The following is a 26,970-nucleotide window of genomic DNA, read 5'->3' on the forward strand; positions in this document are numbered from 1 at the left end:
TATATAGCATTGGCATGAAAAAAGAAGTGTCTCTGTTGGTAATAAACTGCACTAATGTCGGGGTTTAGTCAGACCAGCGACATTTTAATACCTATTGCATGCCGTGTTCTTAATCGGTGGTTCTCAACCTTTCTTAACTGACGACAAACGCCCATTGCATCGCGACACACTTATTTGATTTTTTATTATTAACCACCATCATCTTCTTTGTCTCCACATCTCCATGTTTATGTGGAGTCATCTTTTCCGTCTTTCTTTTCCTCCATTTTCTTGTACCCTGGGTGTCCTCTATTTTCCATTCCCTCTCCCTCAAATCATCTAGTATATTGTCCTTTCATCTCATCTTGGATCTTCCCCCTCTTCCTTGTACTTCCACATTTTCAATTCTCTTTCCCACATAGTCATCGTCTCTTCGTTCTACATGTCCCAGCCATCTCAGCATCCATTCTTGAAACTTTTTACTCAGGGGTCCGACCTTCATAATTCCTCTTATATAATTGTTCCTTATTCTGACCTTCCTCGTCACACCACATATCTATCTTAACATTCTCATCTCTGCCATTTCCATCTTCCTGGGCCCTTGTTATTGCCCAGGTTTTTCACTACTGTACATCATTGCCGGTCTTATCATCGGTTTTATATACATGGTCTTTTAGCCTGCAACTTACTTTCTACTCACACAGCATTCTGCTCATCCTTCTCCAGGTCAACCAACCAGACTGAATTCTATGTTGGATTTCTCATGTAATCATCCATTCTAATCGAGGTACGATTTAAGATACTTTAATTTCGAAGTAGATAGTAATCTCTCTCCTTGAAGCCATTTTGTTGGGTACCATAGTATATTCTTCTTTATTCTACTTATCGTCATTGTTTCCTCTTCCAAATCTTTCTCCATTCTTCCAATTTCTTGTCCGCCTTATCTTTGGATATAATGACATCATTCGTGTACAGTATACTCAATAATGTTCTACTTCTCATCTCTCCACCAACACATCTACTACAAAGGAACAAATATGAAGAACTGATCCTTGATGCAGGCCAACTAACATAGTAAGCCCTTCTAACATACCCACACTACTTTTCATTGAGTCTTTGCGACCTCGTACGTGTCCCTAATCAGCCGTATATATTTTTCATAAACTTCTTTCTTTCTCGTGCATTGCCATAGTTCTTGTCTGGGACTGTCTTACACCTTTTCTAATTCTATGTAAACAAAGTGCAACTCCATTTTCATTTCTCAATATCGTACTATCAACTGCTTCAGAGCAGTCTTGGGAAGTAACGTAACGCAAGTAACGCGTTACTTGTAACGCGTTACTTTTTAAGTAACGTTTCCTAGTAACGCGTTACATTTTTTCCAAAGTAACTGTAACGGTAACGCGTTACAAATTTTTAAGTAACGTACCTAGTTTGCGTTACTTTTTTCGCGTTACATTTCGGATAAGTAACTACAATATATGTATTTTTTTCGGAAACAAATGTTTCTTTCCTGTAAGTAAATTTCTCAGAATGAAACAATCGAGCATGGATTATGTATGTCAGTGACCGACAGTCACCGACACACAGAGAAACAGATAAGTTCGTAGTGCCACTTGCTGTTTTTGGAAGATGAGGACAGCCTCAGGGAAATCACGTGTACTGATTGCAAGCACCTGGAAGATTTTGTCGTAAATTTTGACAGCTCCAAATCAATACATTCAGTGAGTGAACTAGGAGTGCAATGATATCGGTAGTCTATTTTGCTTTGATTGGTGTTGTTTTTTATAAAGATGGAGAACGAAAATATTTTACCATTTGAACATTTGAAAGAATACTTTTTTCTTAAGAGCTGAGGATGATGGTGGACAGAATTTCAAAGTGAAGTGTCTGAAATGCCTCGGCGGAAATATTTATCAACAACTAGGCTGCCATAGTTAACGACATACAGTAAGGGGTTAATATGAATAAACTGTTCTGATGAGCAGGCCTACTTTATTACTAGAAAATAGTTTGCTGATGGTATGTAATATTGGAGTTATTTCATATCAGTTTGCTTATACTGGAGTCCCGTTGATTATAGAGTTTGAAACTAGCTTTAAAAAGCATGTATCGATTTTAGAGTTACTGGCAAGTTTTGATTCACCCCCAGTTCATGTGTTCTCATTTTATTAGTTGTAGTGTAATATTTCTCTATATTCTGTATTTTTAATTTTACATAACATTGTTATTATTATATAAGTAGTTTCGCAGAATAATAATAAGCAACCATTTTTTCTAAGGATGAGCACATAAGGATGAGCACGAGTCAAGATAAAACTCGACTCTATTCGAATTCAAGTCGAGTTTCGAGTCAAGTCAAAGGTAATATTCTCGAGTCGAGTTCCTAGCCGATTCAGTTTTTCGCGTCGAGTTTCGAGTCCAGTCGAGTTTGATAAATGGCTCGTTCGTTTTAACTCGTCTTGAGATCATGGCCTGATTACACTGGAAAGCGAAAGCCATAAGAAATGTAAGCTAAGCAATAATATGGAATACTTTTAGTGTTGCTCACGAGAGGGGACACTGCTCGCATCTCGTCTCGTCTCAATAGCGAGACCATAAGAGATTTTTTATAAGAAGCTCAGCTTGGTTCGGCTCAACTGATAAGATGGCTGGAGCCGGCTCGCTTGGGTGAACAATCGACTCGAGCTGGCTTGGTTGGGATGAGCCATCTGCTCGGTTCGGCTCAACTGAGCCGAGGGCTCTAGCGGAGTCGGTTGGGTGAGCTGTTGGCTCGGTTCACTTCTTGGTTCGGGTCGATAGTGAATGAGCTGTGAGCCGAGTTGCTCGAGTCGTTGACAATTCTAAACCCGGGCCGAGCAGTTTTGAAGATATTTGGCCAGTGCCCTATAACTTTTAACAGTGTTTGGCTCGAGCTCGAACACTCAACCTAGACCCTCAACCCAAATTCAGAATCTCGTGAACAATGTCCTTGACTCCTAGACTTCACGACTACCGGGGTTGGGATTTCAACTAGTTTTTTTAGTATTCAAATACAAACCGCCTATTTTCATGTTTATATACAGTGTTTTTTATAATAATAATAATAATAATAATAATAATAATAATAATAATAATAATAATAATAATAATAATAATAATATAAGTTGTAGTAGTAGTAGTGTCATTGATAATACTTATATTGCCAATGTAATATACTTGAAGAGAGTACTCGAAACTACACACCGGATTTGGCTCGACTCGACTCGAAACTCGACCCCAATTCGAGTCGAGTTGGAGGAAATTTTTCGAGCCGAGTTCTCGGGTCAAGCTCAAAGTTGTATGTTTCTTGTCGAATCGTGTTTCAAAGAAAACTCGCTCGTGCCCATCCCTACGAGTAACGCAATATGGCATTTTATCAAAGTTACATTATATGAAAATGTTCATATAACAAGTAAAAATTTGTCCTTGCATTTACATAAAGCGATTCAGAAGTGCAATAATAATAATAATAATAATAATAATAATAATAATAAAAATAATAATAATAATAATAATAATAATAATAATAATAATAATAATAATAATAATAATAACAGCGTAAAACTGAAAAAAGGAAGGGCCGTTGCCATAGAAACCACCGTTTCCATAACAACGAATCCCGTCACGGCTCGTCAATCTAAAACTGATTGAGGGAAGAAAGAATCTGCAACAAATGTGATGCACGGAATAAGTCGTGAGTGGGAACCCTTCACCCCTGGTGGGGATATTCATGAAGCTATCAGCTTATGTCTAATTATATTGGAATATATTACCCATTTCTTAATTTCGAACATACTAGGTTCGATCGAAACGAGAAAACTTTTTATCGGACTTCTAAAGAAAATAAAAATAAAATAAATAAATACATGACCGTGTTTATTACCTATAGAATTCCCAGTCACGACCCCCTTTTCAGTTTTATTAAAAATAGAAGAAGAAGATGAAGAAAGGAAAAGGAAGATAGAAAAGGAAAGAGGTAAAGTAAGAAGGTGATAAAGAGGAAACTGTTACTGGATATTTTGAGAGATATGGTAAAGGAAAGTGAATAATTATCGAATTGGGATCATTTCCAATAGCTATTGGGTGAATGTTTGGTATTAAGGTGATCAGAGGTAGACACATGTTAACCCATACATCCCCGACCTAGATCCATTTAACCCCAACTACCGAATTATCCCAATCTAGCTCTGAGATAGATGAGAAAGTTCAATTTTACCGTTTATTCAATATTTCCAGAAGTTCTAGACTAATATCCAATATTTGAAAAATGAACGACGAAGTTGATGGCATGTTAGAATCGACCACAGAGAAAGAAGAAAAAAAAAATCAAAGTATCACATATTTGTCGAAGATTTTGACTTTCACAGTTCTCCCATGATGATCATTTGTTCAGGCTACTTCGGTCCTTTTTACTTCCTTCATAGAGCCAACTTAAATTAAGTTAGTATTGACATTCAATGACTTTAATTGCCAACTACCATTAATTATAATAAGTCACACATATATGTCAAAATAATTGGTGCACTTAATACTAAACCTACATTTCACTCACACACACATTCATACAGGACAATGTATACTTCGGGTTGTATTTACTTGAATTAAACTAACCTAACTACATTTCTATAGACATTTATTACATTTCAATAAAAGAAAACTTAGTTTGACATAACAGGAAAAATTTTATACATGAAAAGAATGTTTCATAAGCATGCACAGAAATCCACTACTTTCAACAAGATCAAATAACACATTTCTCTTTCTAGATATATTAAAAGTTGGATTACATAAAAAAAAAATTCGACAAAAGACGAAAGACAAAAATAAAGGAAAAAAAAAGAAAATTCAAAGGTCAATATATTTAAGATTCAGTGCAATGAATACATATCATTGCGGGCAAAAGAAAGAAAAAAAATATAATTGGTTAATCATTCTTTAAAAAAACCACTTTAGTAACATTTTATTGAGTCTCTGTCCCAAGAGGAGACATTTCGACAATTTTATGAGTCTTTGTTCTCACGTCGATAATAACTCCCTTTTCAACTCTCTTTACGCACTGTGATTTGTGTCCATGAGAGTATTTAATCGTTTTTTGTTTTAACTATAGACAAATAGTTGCTTCATATCACATATATATTTAAATTTCTCATTTCGTCACTTGACGCACTTGATATAAAATTTCAAAGTTTATCAAGATTTAAAATATCGAGTCCAGTCCCAAACATTGGGAACATATTTCCATATTCCTGTATTCACATTAAATTATTAACCAAATTTCAGTTCATTGAATTTAAGATCACTAATTTTTTCCTAGTATAGATCGTGTAGTCAAAAGATTCTAGTCTCTGTATAGTTAGGTTTCCGATCGTAGAGGAAGGATTTGTTTCATGGTTTACTGATAGAAGGATTCGTTGGTGGGGCACACTGTTTCGTAGCTTACTAATTTCACTATGATCTCGCAAAATAAATGTGGATAAGGATTAGGGTTATTTTTACTTATCTTACGACCTGCTACTTGTTTTATTTACATGCAGTATTTAACATGATATTCAACTTTAATAGTTACAAACATCAATAACAACTCAACAAAAGGTCATTTATTACAATTTACGCGGTAATACTATATATCACAAATAGTTGGTAAATGTCGGGTGTCAAAAATCTATGGCAACCTAACAAAACCAGGGTAAATACCGAGCCCTTCACATACATACTCGCATATATATATATATTCATATTACTCAATATAATAAATTTCATTTTAATATCCATCGTAGTATTTCGTCGACATTTAATATCTACATAACCTTTTATATTCGACAAGTATTCATATTTTATTGGCTCAAAAACAAAACAAAAACCCTGACTATCAAAATTCACTTTTTTCCCTCATAAGGTTGCAACATTGTACTTTATATGTAAACCCGATAATCAATAATCATTCTCAATTTACTAAAGATCCGCGTATAAAAAAAATAGTTGGTGTTATTTAATAAGTTGACATAAGAGGTGGAAATACAACAAATAGAGCAGGCACGTAACTTTTAAAACTATGTAAGTACATATATAGATGTATATACAAAAAAAAATCAATGTTATTCGAAACTAGTGGGCCCAAACTATTAATACATACACACTATATGACCAATCAATAGAAAGAAAAACCAGAAATCAGTCGTCAATGGGTATAATTTGTACGATCAATGAATAACAAATGTTTCTAGGAATCTGAAAGCATAGTGTACCTTCTCGTCAGTTTCTCTCGTGGTGGATTAAATATCGCGAAAATGGTCCTGAGATGTGCTGCAATACCTCCACGAATTGCATCCCTCGATGTCTCAGTTAGTACATACGATCGAAATAAGTGATATGAATATTGTATGTTTTCATGAGTTTCAGAAACCGGGGGGGGGGAGGTTGAAAAATTTAAAAAAAAAATCTCGAAGTAATGAAGACAGAGAGAGAGATAGAGAAGAAGGAAGACGAAGAATAGGGGCGCCAAAGACTTAAGTGGGAAATAACTAACGCTACAAAGATAAAAGTCGAATTTCGCTCTCAACAAAATCCATAGCCAAAATATTCTTAACATGCCAAAAGGGTGGTCTACTCAAATACGTAGACTCAAGGAGCGCCCTGCTGCCAAGGATGCAAGTTCTGTGTCCATCAGATCCCAATCCCACAAGAGTTTGGTTGTAAGATTGAAATCCGATCCCCGTATCCGGCCCAAACCAGCAGGGTCCCGAAAATCCTCCGGAAGGTTAGAGACGGCGTTAATTTAGAATTTCAAAAGAAAAAAAAAAATCATCCGACCTCTTGGAAACTAGAAGATTCCAGAATAGTAATGAAATTAGAGTAATAGCTAAGATATCCCTAATTAGAGTTTGCCAAAATAAAAAAAAATTAAATAAACTGAATTTTGGATCGGTGATTTCTATTGCCAAACTTCACCGATGGCTACCCCGCGCAGACATGCCACAGTCTGGGACGTCGTTAATTTCCCTCATCTAATTAAACTAAGAAAAGACATGAAAATACTTAAGGGGACTAGGGGTCGCCTTAAGGGGACTAGGGGTCGACGTCCGGGTACGCTAATGACATGAATATTAATTTAGTAGCAGTTGATTTAATCGGATAGTCCGAACTGAGTTATATGAACACTGCACAATAAATAAATAAGGTAAGCAACGAAAAAAAAAATCTCGGAGAGGCAATGAATGTTAAAGGTACAAATGACCGAAACCTGTACTTTTCGATGATCACAGGATATAGCAGTTGGTTTTCTTAATTATCATTTCTGTCACCCTTTAGAAGTAATTCCCACATGATGCTACCCTATCTATTGAAAGGCTTAAGATCCGGGGCTGTTATTATGAGGTACTTAAATGCGAAGTAACACACAATTCCCAACTACAATTTACTATCCAAGTAGCAAACTCGGTTGGATGAATGTACTGGTGTAGAAGTCAAAACGCGAGAGATTTTTTTTTTTTTTTAGTAAACGTATTCATATTTTCACTATATAACATACACTGGGCCTATCCATTTAAATGTAGGTGTCATATCATCTCATTCATATTATTTTATATCATATTATTAATATATCATTACATTCATTCATTATCTACTAATTTTTGCGCGAAGTAATATTTTATAGACACCCTATTTCATACATTTTACACGCAGGCCATACACATATTTACATTACACAGTAATAAATATATATAATTATCACAATCTATCACGCTCAAACTACTACACGATAACATTCATCGAACCACGTACTCTTTGTTTCGAAGCACCCAAATTGTATTTACTTCGCAGTTTTAAAAAAAAAATCATACGTGTATTTACTGAAAGTTAAATTGTCAACGATTAATCTATTTCCAATTTGCTGATAAAACTAAAGCAACAATGGAATTTTTCTACAGCCACGGGAAAAGAGAATTTAATACTACATTTTGAAACAAACAGTAACAGCATATGGGCTTTACTTCTATTAAGAAAATAGGTATTCTTTATTTCAGTAGATGTTTCAATTACTACTGGACCTAGCAAGCTGAAATTTTCAGTACAGTAAGATCTCATGCTATCTTATATGAAGGTATACTCATCTGAACCGAAAACAATGTCCACGGGAAGTAATTTGAGAGTAAATGTCCAAAATCAAACAATCTAGATCACTAAGTCATGCGATGTCGTAATGTCAACAAACAATTGATTAGCGAAACCGGACGCAATGGCGCTGTAGTGGAGGCATAATTTACCGTGTACTGAAATATATACTTGTACTCATTAATCAGAAATTTAATATTTACTCCGGTTTAGTATACTTCGAGTTAGACAAATGGTACTAACTTAACGCATATTTATACACTGTCCTAACCGAAAATTCACACACTCACACAAAACTACTAACTACATACACCACTGTTAATACTATACATAAAGACAACTAACTAAACCAAACATGCACCATTTAATTACATGCATGTTGACGAAAAATACTCCCTTGTTGGTATATACAGTCGGCTCTATTTAATTTAGGGGGGCAAAATGAGAAAGGTAACCCTAGGTCCAATTGACCTGACCAATTGTTTACATAATGATTGCCAAAGATTGATGCCCTGGGGGCACCTTAACGAGGTTTATTGAGGGACCCTTCCCCTGAGAGGGGAAAAGGCCCTAAAACAAATAATAACTAACCCATCCCCCCGCTAGAATTGGTTCAATTTGGAAAAGGGGATAGGAGCCCTTTTACGCTAGCTTAAGCTGCCATTCTGAGAGTTAACATTGCAAAACCTACTACATACAGACACTTAATAAAAAAAAAAATCACATTTAAAATATACACTATAGAATATACGAAAACAGGTCGTATTTCCCCTAATCCCTAACTGAATTTGGAAGAAAAAGAAATAAAGTCACTATTTCACTGTCTATTCTAGCTGGGCAGCAAACATGGCTTCCTAGTAAACAGAACTGGATGTTTCACTAACTTATTGTTTCTTTACGAAAAATGTAGATTTTTTTCCTTTTTTTTGGGGGGGGGGCTCCTACACAGCCTTCAATGTTCAACTATGAAATTAAATCAGATTTTTACCTGAATTCTATTAAAATCCTAGTCCTTTTACCGCAGATATGTAGGCGAAATTATAAGCTGCGCCTCGTAAGGTGTCTTCGATTATTCTGATAACATTGCGCCGAAAAAGCCAGAGGTAGGAGAATTCCTCCAATCAGAACGAAAACTTTAGCCGCGGAAATTACAAAACAAATAGAAATTTGGCAAATCCAGATATAACCGGATCTGAAAGTGACTATGGACTAGTGAGAGGGGGTGAGGGAAAAGATTAGGTACCTGGCCAAAATCTACATTGGTCTGAAATTAAGAAAATTTATATCCAATGACGGAACTATGTTTCGGTATGACGTCAGAATGGTAAACCTTGTAACTTTTCAACTTATATATCCGAAAATGGGATTTACACTTAATCAAAATATAAATAAAATATATTATTCAGTGGGAATATGGTTACTAATGAAACCTTTCGATTCATTATATTTAATTCGAAGTAAAGAGAGTAAATAAATTGTGTAACTAAACCGAAATTGAATAAAAAAAAAATTACTAGGTACAGGGTGCGTAAAAAAAAAGTTGCCATTACTCTCAACTGTAATGGTACATTACAAGCGGTAGTAATAGCAGTACGGAAAATCAAAGTAATATTTTTTTTCACATATTTAAAGTTTCGGACCTAAAAGTAACGCGTTAGTAACGCGTTACTTTCGAAGTAAAGTAACAGTTACTTTTTAGGGCCAAGTAACGCGTTACTAACGCGTTACATTTTAAGAGAAAGTAAAGTAACTTGTAACGCGTTACATTTTTACAAGTAACTTACCCAACACTGCTTCAGAGGAAAGATCGCTTTATTTGTTCCTTTTTCTGGCATGAAGCTAAACTGTAGTTATCCAACAGACGCCTTTTGTCGTATCCTGTCTTCAACTATTCTTTTCCAAATCTTCATGATATAAGACATTACATATTTTAATTATAATTTAATTCCCCTGTCATTATCACATACTTGCACACCATTTTTACCTTTATATATTGGCTTTGTACCAATGTATTTTTCCTCCATTCACTCGATATCTTTTCTAGTTTCCACAGCTTTTTTCATGAGATTCCATACTAGTATATCTAGCATTTCTTTGGTCAAGCTTCTCCAAACCTTTATGGGGATTCGATCAGCACCCACTGTTTCCCCATTTTTCATTTTCCTAATTGCATTTTCCACTTCTATCCTGCTTATCTCTTCCACCTCTCTTTCTATTTCCACTCCATTCCCATATATTTCCTTCTGATTCTCCTTATTTAGTAGCTTCTTAGTAACCCCTCCGCCTGTCCTGTATCATCTTCTGGTCGTGCAGCACTTTATTCTTGTCTTTTAGCTGGTTGAGTGATGTGATCTACTTCTATGCTTTATCCCTTCCTTTTGATAATCCCATAATTGCTCTGGGCCCTTCTATTTATTTCTATCTTGCGTAAGTCTAGTCTATAGTCTACTTATATGCTAGTTTGATGCCATCTTGTCTTCTATGCTACATGTTACATCTCATCTTTTTTCATTCATCTCTTTCTTATACACCACTTTATTCTTTGCTCTCTCTGTCTTATGTGCTTCGCATGGTCACACTTTCTCCATTTAACTTATTGTCCTTCACTTCCCTAAGCATTTACTGAGGTACTACATAATACAGTCGGTCTTACTGTTTCTGCACTGCTTTTGTAAATTGCTTCTCGAAATAAGTGTTAACTAGGTCAATTCCAATTCCATGATCTATTATCCTTTCACTTTCTACATACCCTTCTCCAATCTCCACTTTAATAGTATTCTTTCTTCCTCTCCTTTGCTCCTTTCTATATGTCAATTTAGGTCGCCTCGAATATCAGTTCGTACTCAGGGACTTCCATTAACATCTAGTCTAGCTCTAACCAACAGCTTTCATTCTCTTGTTCCTTGTATGCTATTCGAGAAACACAGGTATAGAATATGATCACGAAATTACCTCCTAACTTGAGCTTGATGCTCATGATCCTATTTCTTTTCATCTTTATCTCACACACTTAATCTTTTAACACCTTTGCCACAACAATTCCAACTTCATTCGTCCCTCTTCTATTTACTCCACTGTAGAAAAGCTTGTATATTTCGCCGATCTCTCTTGCTTTATTTCCTTTCCATAATACTGTACCTCTTGTAAACATGGAATCTTCACTTTTCTTCTTTGCACCAGAGCTACAATTCCCCCGCTCTTCATATTAAAAGCTCCAATATTCTCATTCGCTTGTACAGGTCCTGTACTTCGCTTCCCTCGTCTTCTGGACTAACTTCTTTAGTCGAAACCGTCTATGACACAGTTGTCTTGCTACTTGTCGTGGATTTCGAGCGACATGACTGCGCATCGTTTCTAGAGGACACAGTAGTCTTAATATTTTCTTTACGATATAAATTATGAAAGGGAAAGGCTATAAGTCAAGAAATGAATATTGTTGCTCCGCTGGAGCCGTTGACTAGTACAGTCTATTGACTGTTACGCCTTCTCTTCTGACTTTTTCCCAGATATGTTGCTCTGTAATACAAGTCAAGTAATATAAAAGTATTTAGTGTAAAAAAAAAAAAAAAAAAAGTTGCCCTCTCAAAAAAATCTGTGTCCCTCCGTTCACTCCCATCCCCCAAAGAAATTAAAAGCTAACATCGGTCTCTGCCAACAAACGATAGTAAGTGTTAGCCTGTTTATAGATATCATACCGATCCTCTTGCTAATGTGCCTTTTTGATGTTAAAATAACAGAAAGAGAAAGGGTGTTGTCAGGTACATTTGAAATTCGCACAAGTAATTTGAAATTACAACTGTGTTTGTGTCTACGTTCTTAACTTAGCTACTACACAGAAGTTAGTTTGCATGTACTACATTAGGCCGATATAAACTTTTTTTAACATACGAAAACTCAAACCAGCATTAGCAATCATCTTGAACATTGATTGGATAAGAATTAGTGCTTTCTTTTAGAACAGGAACTGTTTTGTTTTTCTTTAGTTATTATTATGTTATTTAGTATCGCCAGGGGTTATTGAAATAATATTTTCTTCTCTCTTTCTCTCTTTCTCTCTCTTTCTCTCTCTCTCTCTCTCTCTCTCTCTCTCTCTCTCTCTTCCTTTTTAAAGAAAAAAGCGAATGTCTCGGGAACGAAGGTAATAAAGCAATTAGAGCAGAGAAATGGAATGCAGTTTTAAACAAAAAATACTCTATTAGGAAGCTTAAAAGCACTTTGCATGTACATTAGTTAATGCACAAAATATATGAGACTTATATTCAGAAACTCCAATGTCACCTTAAAAGACTATTGAGAAGTAGTTTTTTCTTTCTCTCTTTCTTTTTCCAAATCTGCAATTCATAAAATTTATCTATGAAGACAGTGGGCACCCTGATGTGGTAACAATTCCAATATATTAAAACTACATTTCCTCCGTCTTTCTAATTTTTAAAACTATTTTGCTATCTACACTCCAAAGTGGAAGCTCTATGTTCCGAAGACGAAATCATTGGAGGATAATAAAGTAGCACAAATCGGCAGTCAATGACGTAACTACGGGAGTCAAACGGGCTTGTGCCTCGGGCGTCGGATTGGGGGGACGCAAAACTTGGCAAATATTTATTTTTACTATAAGGCAAGGAAAAGACTCTTAGCAAACTAAAGACCACAAAAAATTATCTCAGAAACTTAATAGGACAACAATGACTCACCAACCTTAGGATCATATCCATAGAGCATAAGTTAGCTTCAAATCTATCTTTGAAGACATTGTAAAAATCTTTACAGCCAAAAGGGTCCACAAAGAGCACCTTTTTGTGTCTTCATTTAACTTATATCGATTTAAGAGATTTGCCAAATGTCCGAGTATAATACTCGAAACAACAGCTTGACTGTTTGTCATAAGTAAATATTCTATTCTAAAGCAACAGACTGTTAATTCATTCTATACATATGCATATCCAGATGCAATTTCAAAAACATTGTGATTTGTAGTTATGATAAGATTATAAAAATATGTCAATCAAGTTACTCTCAGATTATTAGGCAATCAAATACTAATTAGTTTGCTGTTTTATCTTGAACTAAAAATTGAATTATACTGCAATTTTGAAATCAAACTTTATCACTGAAGAAAAAAATGAAATAGGAGAATTACTGTATGGTGTCAATATTAGGTGTAGTTGGGGAATGTTTTGGTTTGGTTGGTCAGGGGAATGCGCTTAGGCGAGCTCTTGCCCCGAGCGTCAAGTAGACTAGTTGTGTCACTGTCGGTAGTGTGAAAATTCATCTTACAATATTCGCCTACCGCATACACTTCTTTTTTTGTCAGATTACAAGCAACAACCAGCAAATACACTCCCCATATAAGTACTTGTTAAATTGCATGTGTTAATAACACGAGGATCATGACTGATATTAAAATAGTGAGCAAATTATATTAAAAATAATAATGTTATTTAATTAATCATACATTCGGCCCGAAAAGTGTAAAAGCTTTTTCAGGCTAGGCATCTTGAGTAAGATTTTCCTGCGTTTTCCTCATTCGCATCAGGCAAATGCCAGGATGGTACCTAACATAATGATCCAAGGCCACTTCCTTCCTTCCCTATTCCTTTTTCTTCCCCAACTCCCTGAGTAGTGTGATTGCCAAGGGACGTCATCCCTCATATGTGACAGTCTAATGACCATAGATACCAAAAGCCCACAAATCTAATTCCTAATCCTAATCAATCGTATCTCTTATACTGCGTTAGCATAGAATTTAACATTAATTTTATGTCAGTATACTTGTCAGTATTTCCTTGTAACTTAACTGACAATTTTATTTATATTTCAAATTTTTGAGTCACCATGTGATGTCAATTTCCAGTAGAATTTCCAGCAACACGCGCTACCTCAATGGTAAAGTGCTCATCTTTAGTACATAGGGTGCGTGGTTCGATCCTGGTTTCTGCCAAGTGCTATTTGTGGTGGACAAACACCGTGTGCGTGAGTTTTCTCTCCCATTTTCTTGATTCCACCATTTAGATCATTATCATCTTCGTCTTTCCTAGGATCTGAACATAATCGTAGAACAGTAAACTAAAAAACTTACTTGTTTAAATGTTTTTGTGAAAGCACTCATTTTCTACAAAGGGAATTTGTGAATAATGTCAACTTGTGCAATCCTGCAGTATGTTTATTTTTATTTATTTTCATTTTATTTATTATGGACAATACCTTATGGAATGTTAACTAGTTTATTCGACTTTTCCCTACCCTTTTCCCACTGTAGATAATAAAACACAATAGAACTACGTTCTTATCTGAAAACGCAGACAACGTACAACATTCCTTAACGCTAATAGTCCAACAAACATATGTTAATATTATCTTGTTGTGTAAATAGTCATAAAGCTGTGAAAGTATACAGTGCATGCAATGCGTTCTTCAGGAGCAAAGTTCATCTCACTCGATCAATTCATGGAATATGTTTTCTTCGTGTTGCAAATGAAAGCATACTGCAAGTCTACACGTTGTTACACGTTGCAGCAGCAACTACTTATTTTGTGTTATCAGTTACGTTACATATGACGCAACCTAGTGATCGTTTCAAGGAAGGGAGGGGGGTTAGCAGGTAGACGCAGTGATGATTTTATTAGATTTTCTCAGGGAAGGAAGGGAATTTCAATACACTGGTGGGGAGGGGGGTGAAAAGTAGTATTACAAAAATACTGAAATGAAATGAAATGAAATCTTTAAGTTTTACGTCCCACGATTATGCCGGTTAGGCTAAAGGAGACGGTGATAATGAGAGATGAGTGAAATGGTGGAATGAAGAAAGTGGAAAGAAACAGGAGAACCCCGAGAAAACCCACGAGCACGATGTTTGTCCACCACAAAGTTCACTTGGCGGGAGCTGGGATCGAACCCGGGACCCCAAGTACCAGAGATGAATACTCTACCACTGAGCCACCGCACCCCCACACAAAAATACTGAGAATCTATATTGAGCACGGTAATATATATGATCCCGGAAGAAATTTCCCTTCTCGGGACCACATATCGTTTCAAGGTCAATATGGATTTTTGGTATTTTCGTAATATTACTTTTTCACCCCCAATGTATTGAAATTCAATGAGAAAATCTAATAAAATCATCTGCATCTACCTACTAATCGGACGCCTGGAGTTTGATGGCGGTGGAAGTGATAGTGTGATACTTTAGTCGAGACGAGAAGAAGCTTTTTACATTCGAGACGCAACGAGAAATGTTACGAGACGAGAAGTGTCTTTCTAAATTCGAGACGAGAAAAAAAATTCACGAGCCTTATGGGCAACACTAGTTCACCCAATTCTTAGATCTCAAACAGTTTTATTGTTACATGATTCATAGTATAAAAAACCTTAAAATGATAAAGTAATTGTATGAACAGAATGAAAAAGCATTTATCAACATTTAAAGATACCCAAGGCATTACACAATATACTCTAATAATAAATATGGTTTCAATGTTAAATTACATCCTTTGTAGACATCTTATAGCGTGGGGAAATTCTAGTAACTAATAGATTAAATTAGGGGAAAAAACTGCGTAAACTTACAAAACGAGACAAGATTTTCTTTTCAAGAATCGAGATGAGACTTATATACAAAATTTACGAGACGAGAAAACGACATTTCTAGCCTCTTCTAGTCTGATAACGACCTAGAATACGGGAAAACCGGAGGGTTAAGGCGTTTACCTGTAGCGTGATGTTAACCACATCACCTCCTATACGAGCGTACTATTTTCCGTGAATCCTGACATGTTCTGAATGGAGACGCATTTACTTTTACCACCACTTACTTATAGCTATAGATTTACAAGGATGACTTTTGATGTCTGAGGCACTGAAATAATTGTAATTTATAATCTATGGCAAAATTGGTTGTTTAGATTGTATTGGAGTTTACCATCCTTTTCAGTACCGAGGTTCTATATATGAGACATGGACCTATGGCTTAACGTGGGATCTCAATAAAATAATGTTCCTACCGAGGATCGAACTCAGATTTCCCGCACCGAAGGCGCGTACTTAACCATATATTCACAAGAGAGCTCGCATAAGGCAACATTGGATTGGTATCTATTTATAATAGCTTGTCTAGAACAATCATTTCGAACTGGATACTTAGTGGCATCACAGTTGGCTGCTCGGTTTCTCAGTAAACTCTTCACACAGATGAAGGAGAAACCATGGAATCTATTGAACTGACATTCTATACTCCAGGAAACAAACAGTAATTTTCAAGCTCTTCTGCCTATACCCTCAGGGAAAAAAAATATAGAATTAAATTATTTTCATGAAAATAGAAAGAGGATATGTGAAATCAAATCTTTAGACCACATTAAGCATTTCTCTGTTAATGTAAGTACCGGTATTGTTTTATAAAGAAATTGTTCGAATGTCTGTCGACTTTCTAAAAATTGACTAGATCCAAATCGAGTGGACTCTCGCGAATGCACTCGTGATCCAGAGAAAAGACAAATATTGAAAAGAAAATAAAATCTTTTAAGTTTTACTTCACACGGTTATGCCGGATAGGCTAAAGAACACAGTGATGATGAGAAATGAGTGAAATGATGGAATGAAAAAAGTGGGAGGAAACGAGAGAACGCGAGAAAATCCACGCACACGGTGTTTGTCCACCACAAGGCTCACTTGGTGCAAGCTGGGATCGAACTAGGGACCTCATGCGGTAGAGATGCACGCTGTACCATTCAGCCACCGCGGTCCCAAGAGTTACAAAGCTTTTTTGGGGGGTCTGGATCCGGTAGATCTCTTTTCTGGGTACGCTTCTGGCCTAAAGTATACATTGAAATTTGAACAAATTACGGGGGTTCGGATTCCACATTACAATGTAGGTCCACGTCCATATAACTTCAGTGCTGAAAGAAAACGCTAAACTTCAGTCTACAAACAAATAAGCATTATTATTATTATTATTATTATTATTATTATTATTATTATTATTATTATTATTATTATTATTATTATTATTATTATTATTATTATTATTATTATTATTACTATTATTATTATTATTATTATTATTATTATTATTATTATTATTATTATTATTATTATTATTATTATTATTATTATTATTATTATTATTATTATCTTGAGAGTGGGTACTAACGGAAGTATTTTTTCTTAGATTTCTGACCAGTTGAATTTAGGATCAACTTGCTAAAAAAAAGGAAATCATAATGGGAGCCTATCCATTTTACGTACTAAGAAACGAGGGCAAATGTAATATAAATACTAGTTGATATAACAATTCTTTTCATGGATCACAATTTACAATGTTTTCCAAAGAAATCCAATGAGGGAGCTAATGACCCCCTTGCACTCCATTCTTCTTCGTGTCTAGTGATTCCAGATAAAAATCAAAACGCAATAAATGACGAAGTTACATTGCATTATGACGTAGAATACCTTTAGAACTATGATCTACAGAGCAAGACTGATAACACTGATCTATAGCTATACAAAAGACGTCATGATTATTTCACGATTAATTAGCCGTGGCTTTTAAGACAAATCATCGTGGCTACAACTTTTCTTCAATGACAACGAATCGTCGTCACAAGGACTTCACGGCGATGAAACTTACGTGGAAAAAACAATAAATCAGATATAAAGCCTACAATCATGAACAATTCTCTCTCATTTCTTTCTTTCTTTCTTTCTTTTTTCTTTTTAAGTTCTGATTTTATGACACAAAATATTGAGTGACGCAGGAAAGATTTTCATTACCTCAAGACATAACAGGAAGAAAAAGTCTTACAGAGAGAAAGGAAAAAGAAGAAAAAATGAAATGACGTTTTAAGCTAGAACAATTGGTAATGCTTTGGTTTTTATCACTCTTGTTTACTGCGTTTCCGAAATGCTTTTGCGGATTGCAGAAGTCACATGTATTTACGTTCCAGTATTGTAAGCTGTCTTTGTTCAGCTACTGTATATTGATGATTCACCGTTAAAGAATTTATATTGTAAGAGTAAAATACCATAAATAAATAAATAAATAAAGTTATACAACATAATGTTAGCGTATGACGAAAGCATATCTCCAAGCTAATCGATTGACTGCATACAGCGTAATAAATTGACTTCCTTTAGCATAAAATCTCAGGCGTAGTTTTCGAGAAGATCGAGAAAAACGAACTTCTATGGCGCTAAAAACTACCTCATTCGTTGCCAATAACAAATTGACAATTTCTATGCTGCTGAAAGAGATTGTCTACTTACTTAAATTATCTACTCTACATGTAAAAAAATAGACGGTTAACTATCTATTACTGTATCTATTACTGCTTTCTTCTTCTAACTTTGCCACCCATACTACTAAAAGCGATACACATACCACTTGACAACATATATCTAAATCAGTGGCGGCCTAGCCCTCCCCTAGTTTTTTGAGTGACAAAAGTAATTTAAGCTATTATTTATATATGTTGAAAGTTTATAATAAACTCATGATATAACTATTATGGTCTGGGTTCTGACTGCCCTCCCTCAGTGTTTACTTTCTAGATTCGTCACTGATGTAGATTTAGTTCTAATACATTGCAACATTTTGTTGTGAAAATCATTGACCGTTTCGCAGTCCGTTATATAGTTGGTTGGTTATAAGCAAATCGCCCCTTTTTACTTAATTGTTATAGTATTGCTAAACAATTGTTAAGCTATTTAAACGAAAATACGTGTGAAACCCACGAATAGTCCATAAATGATGAAATTCAATATTACTTTCAACCAATGCAGTGGCGTATTTACGATTTTGTTTCGGGGAGGGCTTTGGCTGAAAATGTGAAAATTCTGCAAGATATTTCATATACTTTACTATAGTAAGTAAGATTTCGGGGAGGGGGGGCTTAAGCCCGGAAGCCCCTCCCCCCTAAATACGCCACTGAACCAGTGCTTAAAATGAGCCGGTTATGCATCCTAAAGTTAGAAAATCGGTCGGTATGGCATACCGGAAAAAATAACTGATTTAAATTGTAATTTGTATGTAGAAAAAAAAAACGATTTCACACACGTCAATAAGTATGACGTTGGCATTGAGTCAACAAATGTGTTTGTACTATCACAGATTTCGTTGCTGCTGCTTTGAAGGAAATAACGGTTTCATATCACCCTGCCTCTTCAACCGCAGAATTTGTGCTGTTGATATTCTGAACATTTGTGCGAGCAATTCCACCCCCCTCTCAAAAAATTCTAATTACCGTACCTCCCGCCTAAAATGTTTAACCTGGATCCGCCCCTGGCATTGCAAGGACTCTAAAAAAAAAAATCAAAAATATGCTTCTTACATTGCCTGGACTTCCATGTTTACAATTATAAGAAAATTAGTGTTGACCACGGGACAAGACCAGCAGAAGCTTTTGAAAACGGAAATGAGATTGGAAAGAATCATTAAATACTAGATACTAGAGACGAAATGAGAGTGCCTACAAAGCCTTGAAAACGAGACGAAAAAGCATATGGGTATATATCTGTTTTCTTGTTTTAGTCAACTTAAAGGCCGCGTTGGATCATTATGATATTGTAAATGCGATGTTTAAGTAAACGTACCATCCGTGTTCTTCCACATTTAGATCGCCGATATGCTCTAGTAAAATCTAAGGCTAGTTTTAGACGGAAGCATTTATCGTAGCAAAAATTGTATCATCGATATCATACCGTGTAAAGTAGCAAATGCCATAGCATTTCCCATGCCATGGCATATCCTATGACATTTCTTGGCGATAGAACCTGCTCTATTTCGTAGCATTTTCCCCGGCATTTCTGGTCCGATTGCAGTGCCGTGGTGTGTTAAAAGGAAGCGAAAGATTTTGTGCCCAATATCCATGCTCTTTGTTTTGTGTTGTCAGAGATATTCAAGCAAGGATCCAAGCAATTATATCCAGATCCTGGAGGGCTCAAGCCAGGGGCGGATCCAGGACGGACTTCTGGGGAAGGGGCGGTGGGTTGTAATACTGCTACTTAGAGCTACTTTTAAGACCTCCAAATTCTGGGATTGGTTTTATTTATATATAAGATAAGAACGTTTCTTTTCTGAAAGGGGGGCGATCACCCCGATCGCTCCCCCTGGATCCGCCCCTGGCACAAGCTTTCTTTTGGGGGTATGAGCTCTCACGCCTCCCGGATTGGCGCCCATGCAAACACCTCAAACTCTATACCATGTATTTTTTTTAAAATTAAAGTTATACACAGATACTGACATCTAGGCAGGCAGGCAGGCAGGCAAGTGATAGCACATATAGCTACATTTCACAGCATGACTGTTTAATATTAGAAATTATCGTGATACACTGAGATGTTTGCCATTTATTGTAATGATTTTCATTGTGCTCCTTGTCTTTATACAACCAACCTTACATATGTCCTAAGCGAAGCTGCATAACATTCTAGGATAATATGATGCAGAGAGTGACATCTCTCTCTTATAATTAGGATAATAGCAATAAGCAGAAAATAATGAATTAAAACTAAGTTTCCAAAAGAGTTTTACAATGTTCAACCACTAAAAGTGTAAGTGAAGACCTAAGTTGCAGAGTTAGAATCATTCATGTATAAGAAAGAACGCATAATCGACTGGATGAATTGCTGATTAGAGTTTAGCATCCCTTTCAGTAGCAAGGCTATAAATGGCGTGGAACTACAGCTTAAGTATACGATCCGAACTATAAAAACGATTCCTACCTGGAATAAGGAATAACCGTGAAATACAACCCGCAATAGGAATCTTAGCAACCACGGATGAAAAACAAAGAAACAAACAAGAACAATGTTTTTCTTTTGATTTTTAGACAGTTCTGAGCGTTGTGAGGCTATATGAGGTGTTTAACAAAAGTTTAACCTGGAACCTGAACTACATGCGTTCTTCCCGCTCATTTTGAGATCAGAGTGCGTGCCTTTTGGTGTATGTGGTCTCGGATTTGATTCGCGATGGGAAAGCAATGACCGTATTATGGCAGTTCTACCTTAAACTGTAAGTTCACAACTCATAAGTTATAGTTGCGGTCCTGGAAAAGAACGCTAAATTTCACCCAAACAAACAAACAATAAAAATTGAACAACATGAACTCCTATCGACAAATTGTGTTCTTGTTGCAAGCTTGCTTTCGTTCACCACTGAGGCTATAAGAGATCTGAACCTATAACTTAACGTGGAATTCGAACTACATGAGCTAACAACGGAAATAGAACTCGGTTCTGCTCTGCTGCAGGCGCTTAAGCTAACTATATAACCACGATGAATATCACTTATTTATAAATAGCTATGACATGTAGGATCCACGGAACATTAGAATCCATCACTATATTCTCGTAGTTGTACTTTTGTTGGTGTAAAGTTTAGTAGTTTACATCAATTCTGAAGGCTAAACGTAATCTCATTTGGAACAAAATCAGCCAGTGTATTCTGTTTTTGAACCTTATATTTGGATATTAATCTTTCCGTCCTGTCATTTTTTTTTTAGTTCACTCCTGATTCCTGTGCTAATCTTCGATGACATAAGCATGAAAATCAAGGAAATGAGTAGAAGATTAAATACCGCGAAACTAGTTAACGCTGTTGTTATTGAGCTTCCGCGGAAATGAGGAAAAAACACATGATGAGTCATTATTAAATCATACAATTTTCATTTTAAAAAGCCGCCGTTTAAAGTGCTCAAATCTTTTCAGAGTAATATCTATAAACAATGCAAAGTACTGTCCTGAATTTTAATCAACGTTAGACAATGTGTGGTTGTACATCCTACGTATATTTTGAATACTTGGAGTACAAGATATACGAAAAAAAGGGGGAAGTAGCTATAAGCGACATTTAACGGGTTTCTGTGAGGAGAAATAAAGGCCGTTTCCCATCAGAATGAATGAATCGGAAATCGAATACGACTTTCCTTCCGATTCCATGTCAGAAGGGTCCGGACAAAAGGGCGAGGAGAGAAAGGCCCGAGTCAAAACGGCTCCGCGACAAAAGGGCCCCGAACCAAAAGGGCTTACGTCAAAATTTACTAGATGAGACGAAAAGTCTTATTTCTCGTCTTGTGAGCAACACTAGTTATTACCTCGCAAAGAGCCCAGAATGGTCTCACAAAAATCTAGCATAAAATCCCATTTTCGGGATATAAACGGACATCTGCATTTCTACAGGCAAAGTAAGAACTCCCGTGCAGATTCCAATATCCAGGGACTAACGTTCCTTGGGCGTACAAAGGACTACTATATGATATGTTGGCAGAAGATAACTTCAGAGGAAATTATTCCTCTCATTTCATAACTCCATGAATGATTTCGTAATTTATATTTAACAGTTTTCTTTAGTCTCCTGAGGTTAAATATAATAATTTAACTATTGAACGTGTACATACAATCTTTGTTTTCAGTTTTATGTTATTCAGAGGTAGGCTTAATCTGTTTCAAAGACAAATATGAAAATCCAACTGATAAAGATACAGTGGCATCAGTTGTGTCTTACCCACTGAATAAAGTTCTAAAACTTAAATGATGTCCAAACCACGTGGGAACCATATTATCAAATTTTGAGTACGATTCCACTACACGTGAAATTGTCTGTTTATCTAATGGATTTTTTCAAAACTTAATTAATTTCGCTACCCATAGACACGAGTGGTTAGCGCTAGTGCATGTGTTGTTCTATGTTACCAAGTCCAGTTACCATATTTAGTCACGTCTTTTTGTTCTACAACGGGCGTTAAACTGCAATTTAATTAATATTTTTTTTCTTATTTAATTCTTGTTACGCCTACATCATTCAAATATATATTAACTTACGAAAAATTATTACTGAGAATATGAAGAGGATGGTAAGCACATGAGATGTTCCGTAATCAAAGCAATATGCTATTTACTAGCCAACGCTTTTGGTTGCTCACAACATCATAAGTTTAAAAACACTATGTCATAAATTAATGATCTCATGAATACTTAGGAATAATATTAGTCTGAGACAAACTTAAATGGAATTTCCGTTTTAATGTCCCAAATTTATGCCCTTTAGCCTAAAGGAGACGAAAAATTACTGAAATCCAATGATTACGAAAGAACTAATGGAATAAGAATGTGGAAGAGAATGTGAGAATCCTGAGAAAACCCACGAATGTGATGTTGTCTACAACAAACTTGGGAACGAACCTAGAACTAGAGGTGAGCGCTCTACCACTGAGCCATCGTGACTCTCTATAGTAGCCTTAAGGTTTGTTAAGAGGTTCGGTTCCCGTTCGGAATCCACTGTCATTTAACGAAAATAGAATGGCAGTAAAATGTTAAATTACACTAAAAAAATTATTACAAAACGTCAACAGTTTCTTTCTCGAAATAGGAATTAAAGAAAATAACAAAAGAATCCTTATCCTTAATTGAAGATACCATTATTACATTACCATTCACTGGTGTACGAAGGGGAATTGTGAGTTTTAACGCTCCCTTCAACAAGATATTATGCAAATATAGACATTTACCATATTCAGATATGTATTCAAAAATATTACATGTCCTGAAACGATATGATCTTGGGTACTTGAACTCCTTAATGAAACTCTGTGTGCGAAACTAATAACATTACTCAAATAGGCTATTTATTTATTTATTTAACAATCACCAGATGCAGCTCAGAAGGCATTTTATACTAATATCTAACAACAACAATAACAATGGAAAGGATTTGGGAAGGTATTGTCCAGGGCCTGTTTAGTAGGTACCATCCCAGCACTTGCCTGGTAGGACTGACGAAAACCCTGAAAACGCCAGTCAGGATGGGAATCGAACCCACGAGCAGCAGCGGATCACGATGGTCGGCAGCAAAAATCGAACCCATGAGCTCCCGAATGCGAAGCCAACGCTCTACCACTTGAGCTACTTCGCTCGGTAAAATGGAGGTACCGTTGTATTTATAATTGTCCATTTGCTTCTGTAAATGTGTATAACAACAGTGGCGTAACTCACACCTCTATAGACCCTGCAATGTAGGGGAAAGGGCTGAGGCTAAAGAGGGCCGAAAACGTTCAGTGCTTACTGAGCCATGTTTCAAAATGAATTATGTTGCTGGGGGAAGGGGCAGTGAAAAGGAAGTTACAGTAGTGTATAGCATCTACGTATTTGTGAAGCTTATAAACATTTATTGAAATTAACATTTATTATACATCATACTCGTATTTCAATAAATTTATTCAGGACAAATATTGTATATATCATACAACGAAGCTTAAACAACTAAACCATTTTCATTACGTTATTTCACATACCTAGCTAGTTCTCATCCTTATTTTAACCGATATAAAGGTTAATAAATAAAATAAGCTCGCTCTTCCTGTGATTTCCAGGTATCTACAGATTATAATGCGCGAACGGTACCTCCCGTTATTTAGTGCAGAGGATGTCTTCGAAAGTATCAAAGTTCGAGCGCGATTAACCAGAATTTCTACGAATAATCCCAGAAGTTTTTTTTTCCCTACCGGGACGGTTAAAATTTCGGAATTCATTCTTCTCTCTTGAATAATGAAGTGTGGCATATTGGTTACAAATATAAATAAATTAAATGCAAGCTCGTAACTATAGCAAAAATATCGATTTAAAAATTCACCTTAGGTGAGGATGACTATTATTCGCAGCAGGTAGTGGTTGTAAGTAAGAAAAACAGTTGGTGTTCCTTTTTCGCGTATGGTCATGGAGTTTCATTTCCTTCTTTACACTGAAAATCCTTTACAAACAAGAAATTCTTTTTTAAAAGCAAAAAGAAAGAAGACTTAATATATTAACAGGACGAAAATTTTGTCAATTTATTTTATTCTAGTAAGTTCTGATTTTTCTTAAAGTGAATTACGAAATAACTGAAAGCAATTTTCCTATGTTTGTGATGATGAATATGATACTTTTGCAAAATTTATTTTTTCATAAAAGCATGTAAGCCATGCTGTTATGTTATAAGAATAGATATCACAGACCTGGGACTTTCTAAATATGAAATGAAATGAAATCTTTAAGTTTTACGTCCCACGATTATGCCGTGTGACCTAAAGGAGACGAGGTGATGAGAAATTAATTAAATGGTGGGAGGAAGCGGCAGAACCCGAGAAAACCCACTCACACGGTGTTTGTCCACCACAAAGTTAACTTGGCGCGAGCTGGGATCGATCCAAGAACCCCATGCACCAGAGGTGAACGCTCTACCACTGAACCACCGGTCCCTAAGTTTCTAAAATGCCAATAGCAATAAAGCTAAGTATGTAATGTTTATAAATCTAGCTTTATAATTTAAGTTGCAATTAATATAAAGTTTATTATTATTATTATTATTATTATTATTATTATTATTATTATTATTATTATTATTATTATTATTATTATTATTATTATTATTATTATTATTATTATTATTAAACAAATCTCGCTAGAAATGGATGTGTTCTTAGATTCTTAACCCACACACAGATAAATGAGAATGCACAGGCCTATCGTCAAATATTTATCCCAGAGTGGATCAACTTATAGTTGGGAACTTTGCTTCAAAATGAAAATAAAGATATAAAGAAGTTCATTGTCTCTAAACATGGGGAGTAACGTTAAATAAAAACGAACAATTATTGTTATTTATTAATGTAAACTTTTAAAATGTTGACGATGAAACTTACCTTTATCGTATGAGATCGAGCTGGCCTCTTGCGCCACAGTCAAAAGTAGAGAAAAACAAAACAGTCCAACCGCAAATAATTTCATGATTGTTTATATTTTCTTATATATATAATTAGTTAATATAAATAAATTGAGTGATCTCAAAAAAGCACTCAGTTCACTTCCACACGCACGCACTCACACAGAAATGCCACACGCTCGCGCGCGTGCACATTGAGTTTGTCAAACTTGAAGATAAAATGTCAAGTAACACAACAGTAAATAACGTGTCCGAGGTTCAAACTGCGGAATCAGAAGAATTTTGTGTTGAGCTGTGAAGAGAGAGCGAGCGAGCAAAGAACACGCGTGTTGTTTCGTGAATCGTATCGAAGCGGTAACGTTTTGCGCACGCGCACAGGAGTGAGGTCCGCACCGGCCGACGGAGGAAGTGAGAATGATTCTTCCAAGGGTGTAGACCTAAGATTAAATAATACAGGTCACCCCTGGAACTACTACAACCGTACAGGGCTGTCCAGCGGCATATGGTAGCAAAGACATATGTAAAACTAATCACATATTTAAGAGGGTGACTGTAGGCAGCATTAAGAAACATATATTGCAAGAAAAGAGCCAAGGTTAAGTGTTAAAAAGCGAGAGGAGAAAAAAAGTTAATGATTTCGGTTGACAGATTTTTGTAACATTTTCCTCCTAAGTATGCAAAGCCGGATCCTCCAGTGGAAATTCTTCGAAATGAGGTACACAGCGAATGTTAATGAAGGGGACAATGAACTTGACACAAATAATGCAATGTGCGTATTTGTGACCCTCGTTGTGTGCATTCATCAAACCTGGAGAAAGATTTTCGATTCTTGGTGTCACTATACGTATATATCGATACTATACGATACGTAATATGATATCAATGATTGAATTAAGCTCTATAGTGAGACAAAACTACAAATCAATCTTATTATATATTTTTCTTTCCTGTGTATTACGAGATCCGAAAACTCTCATCCATCAGGAAAGTTTTTGGATGACATTTTCTTAAACTGTGGTCCTCGAAGTCTGCCCTTGTGGCCCCCTTAGATTAAACATTAGTCACAAGAGAGAGAAAGAGAAAACAAAATACAAGCGAACTGCGTATCACACACTTTAGTTGAGTATTTCGAAAACAGATAAAGATTATCTAAGTACCTAATAGATTAT

General features: G+C 35.8%; 1 protein-coding gene across 3 annotated transcripts in view; it reads right to left on the reverse strand.

Annotated features, from left to right (window-relative positions):
• Tsp (Thrombospondin) overlaps window positions 1-26,216 on the reverse strand; it is a 265,557-nt gene extending 239,341 nt beyond the window's left edge. For all 3 annotated transcript variants that reach the window (XM_081747100.1, XM_081747107.1, XM_081747091.1), the window contains exon 1: window positions 25,782-26,216. In XM_081747100.1, coding sequence (XP_081603226.1) covers window positions 25,782-25,866 — 85 coding nt within the window. In that variant the 5' untranslated portion in view covers window positions 25,867-26,216. The remainder of the gene's footprint in view (window positions 1-25,781) is intronic.
• Window positions 26,217-26,970: the final 754 nt, after the last annotated feature.

This window comes from Thermobia domestica, chromosome 2, assembly GCF_964235325.1.
Source record: "Thermobia domestica chromosome 2, izTheDome1.hap1.1, whole genome shotgun sequence".
Taxonomy (NCBI): Eukaryota; Metazoa; Arthropoda; class Insecta; order Zygentoma; family Lepismatidae; genus Thermobia; species Thermobia domestica.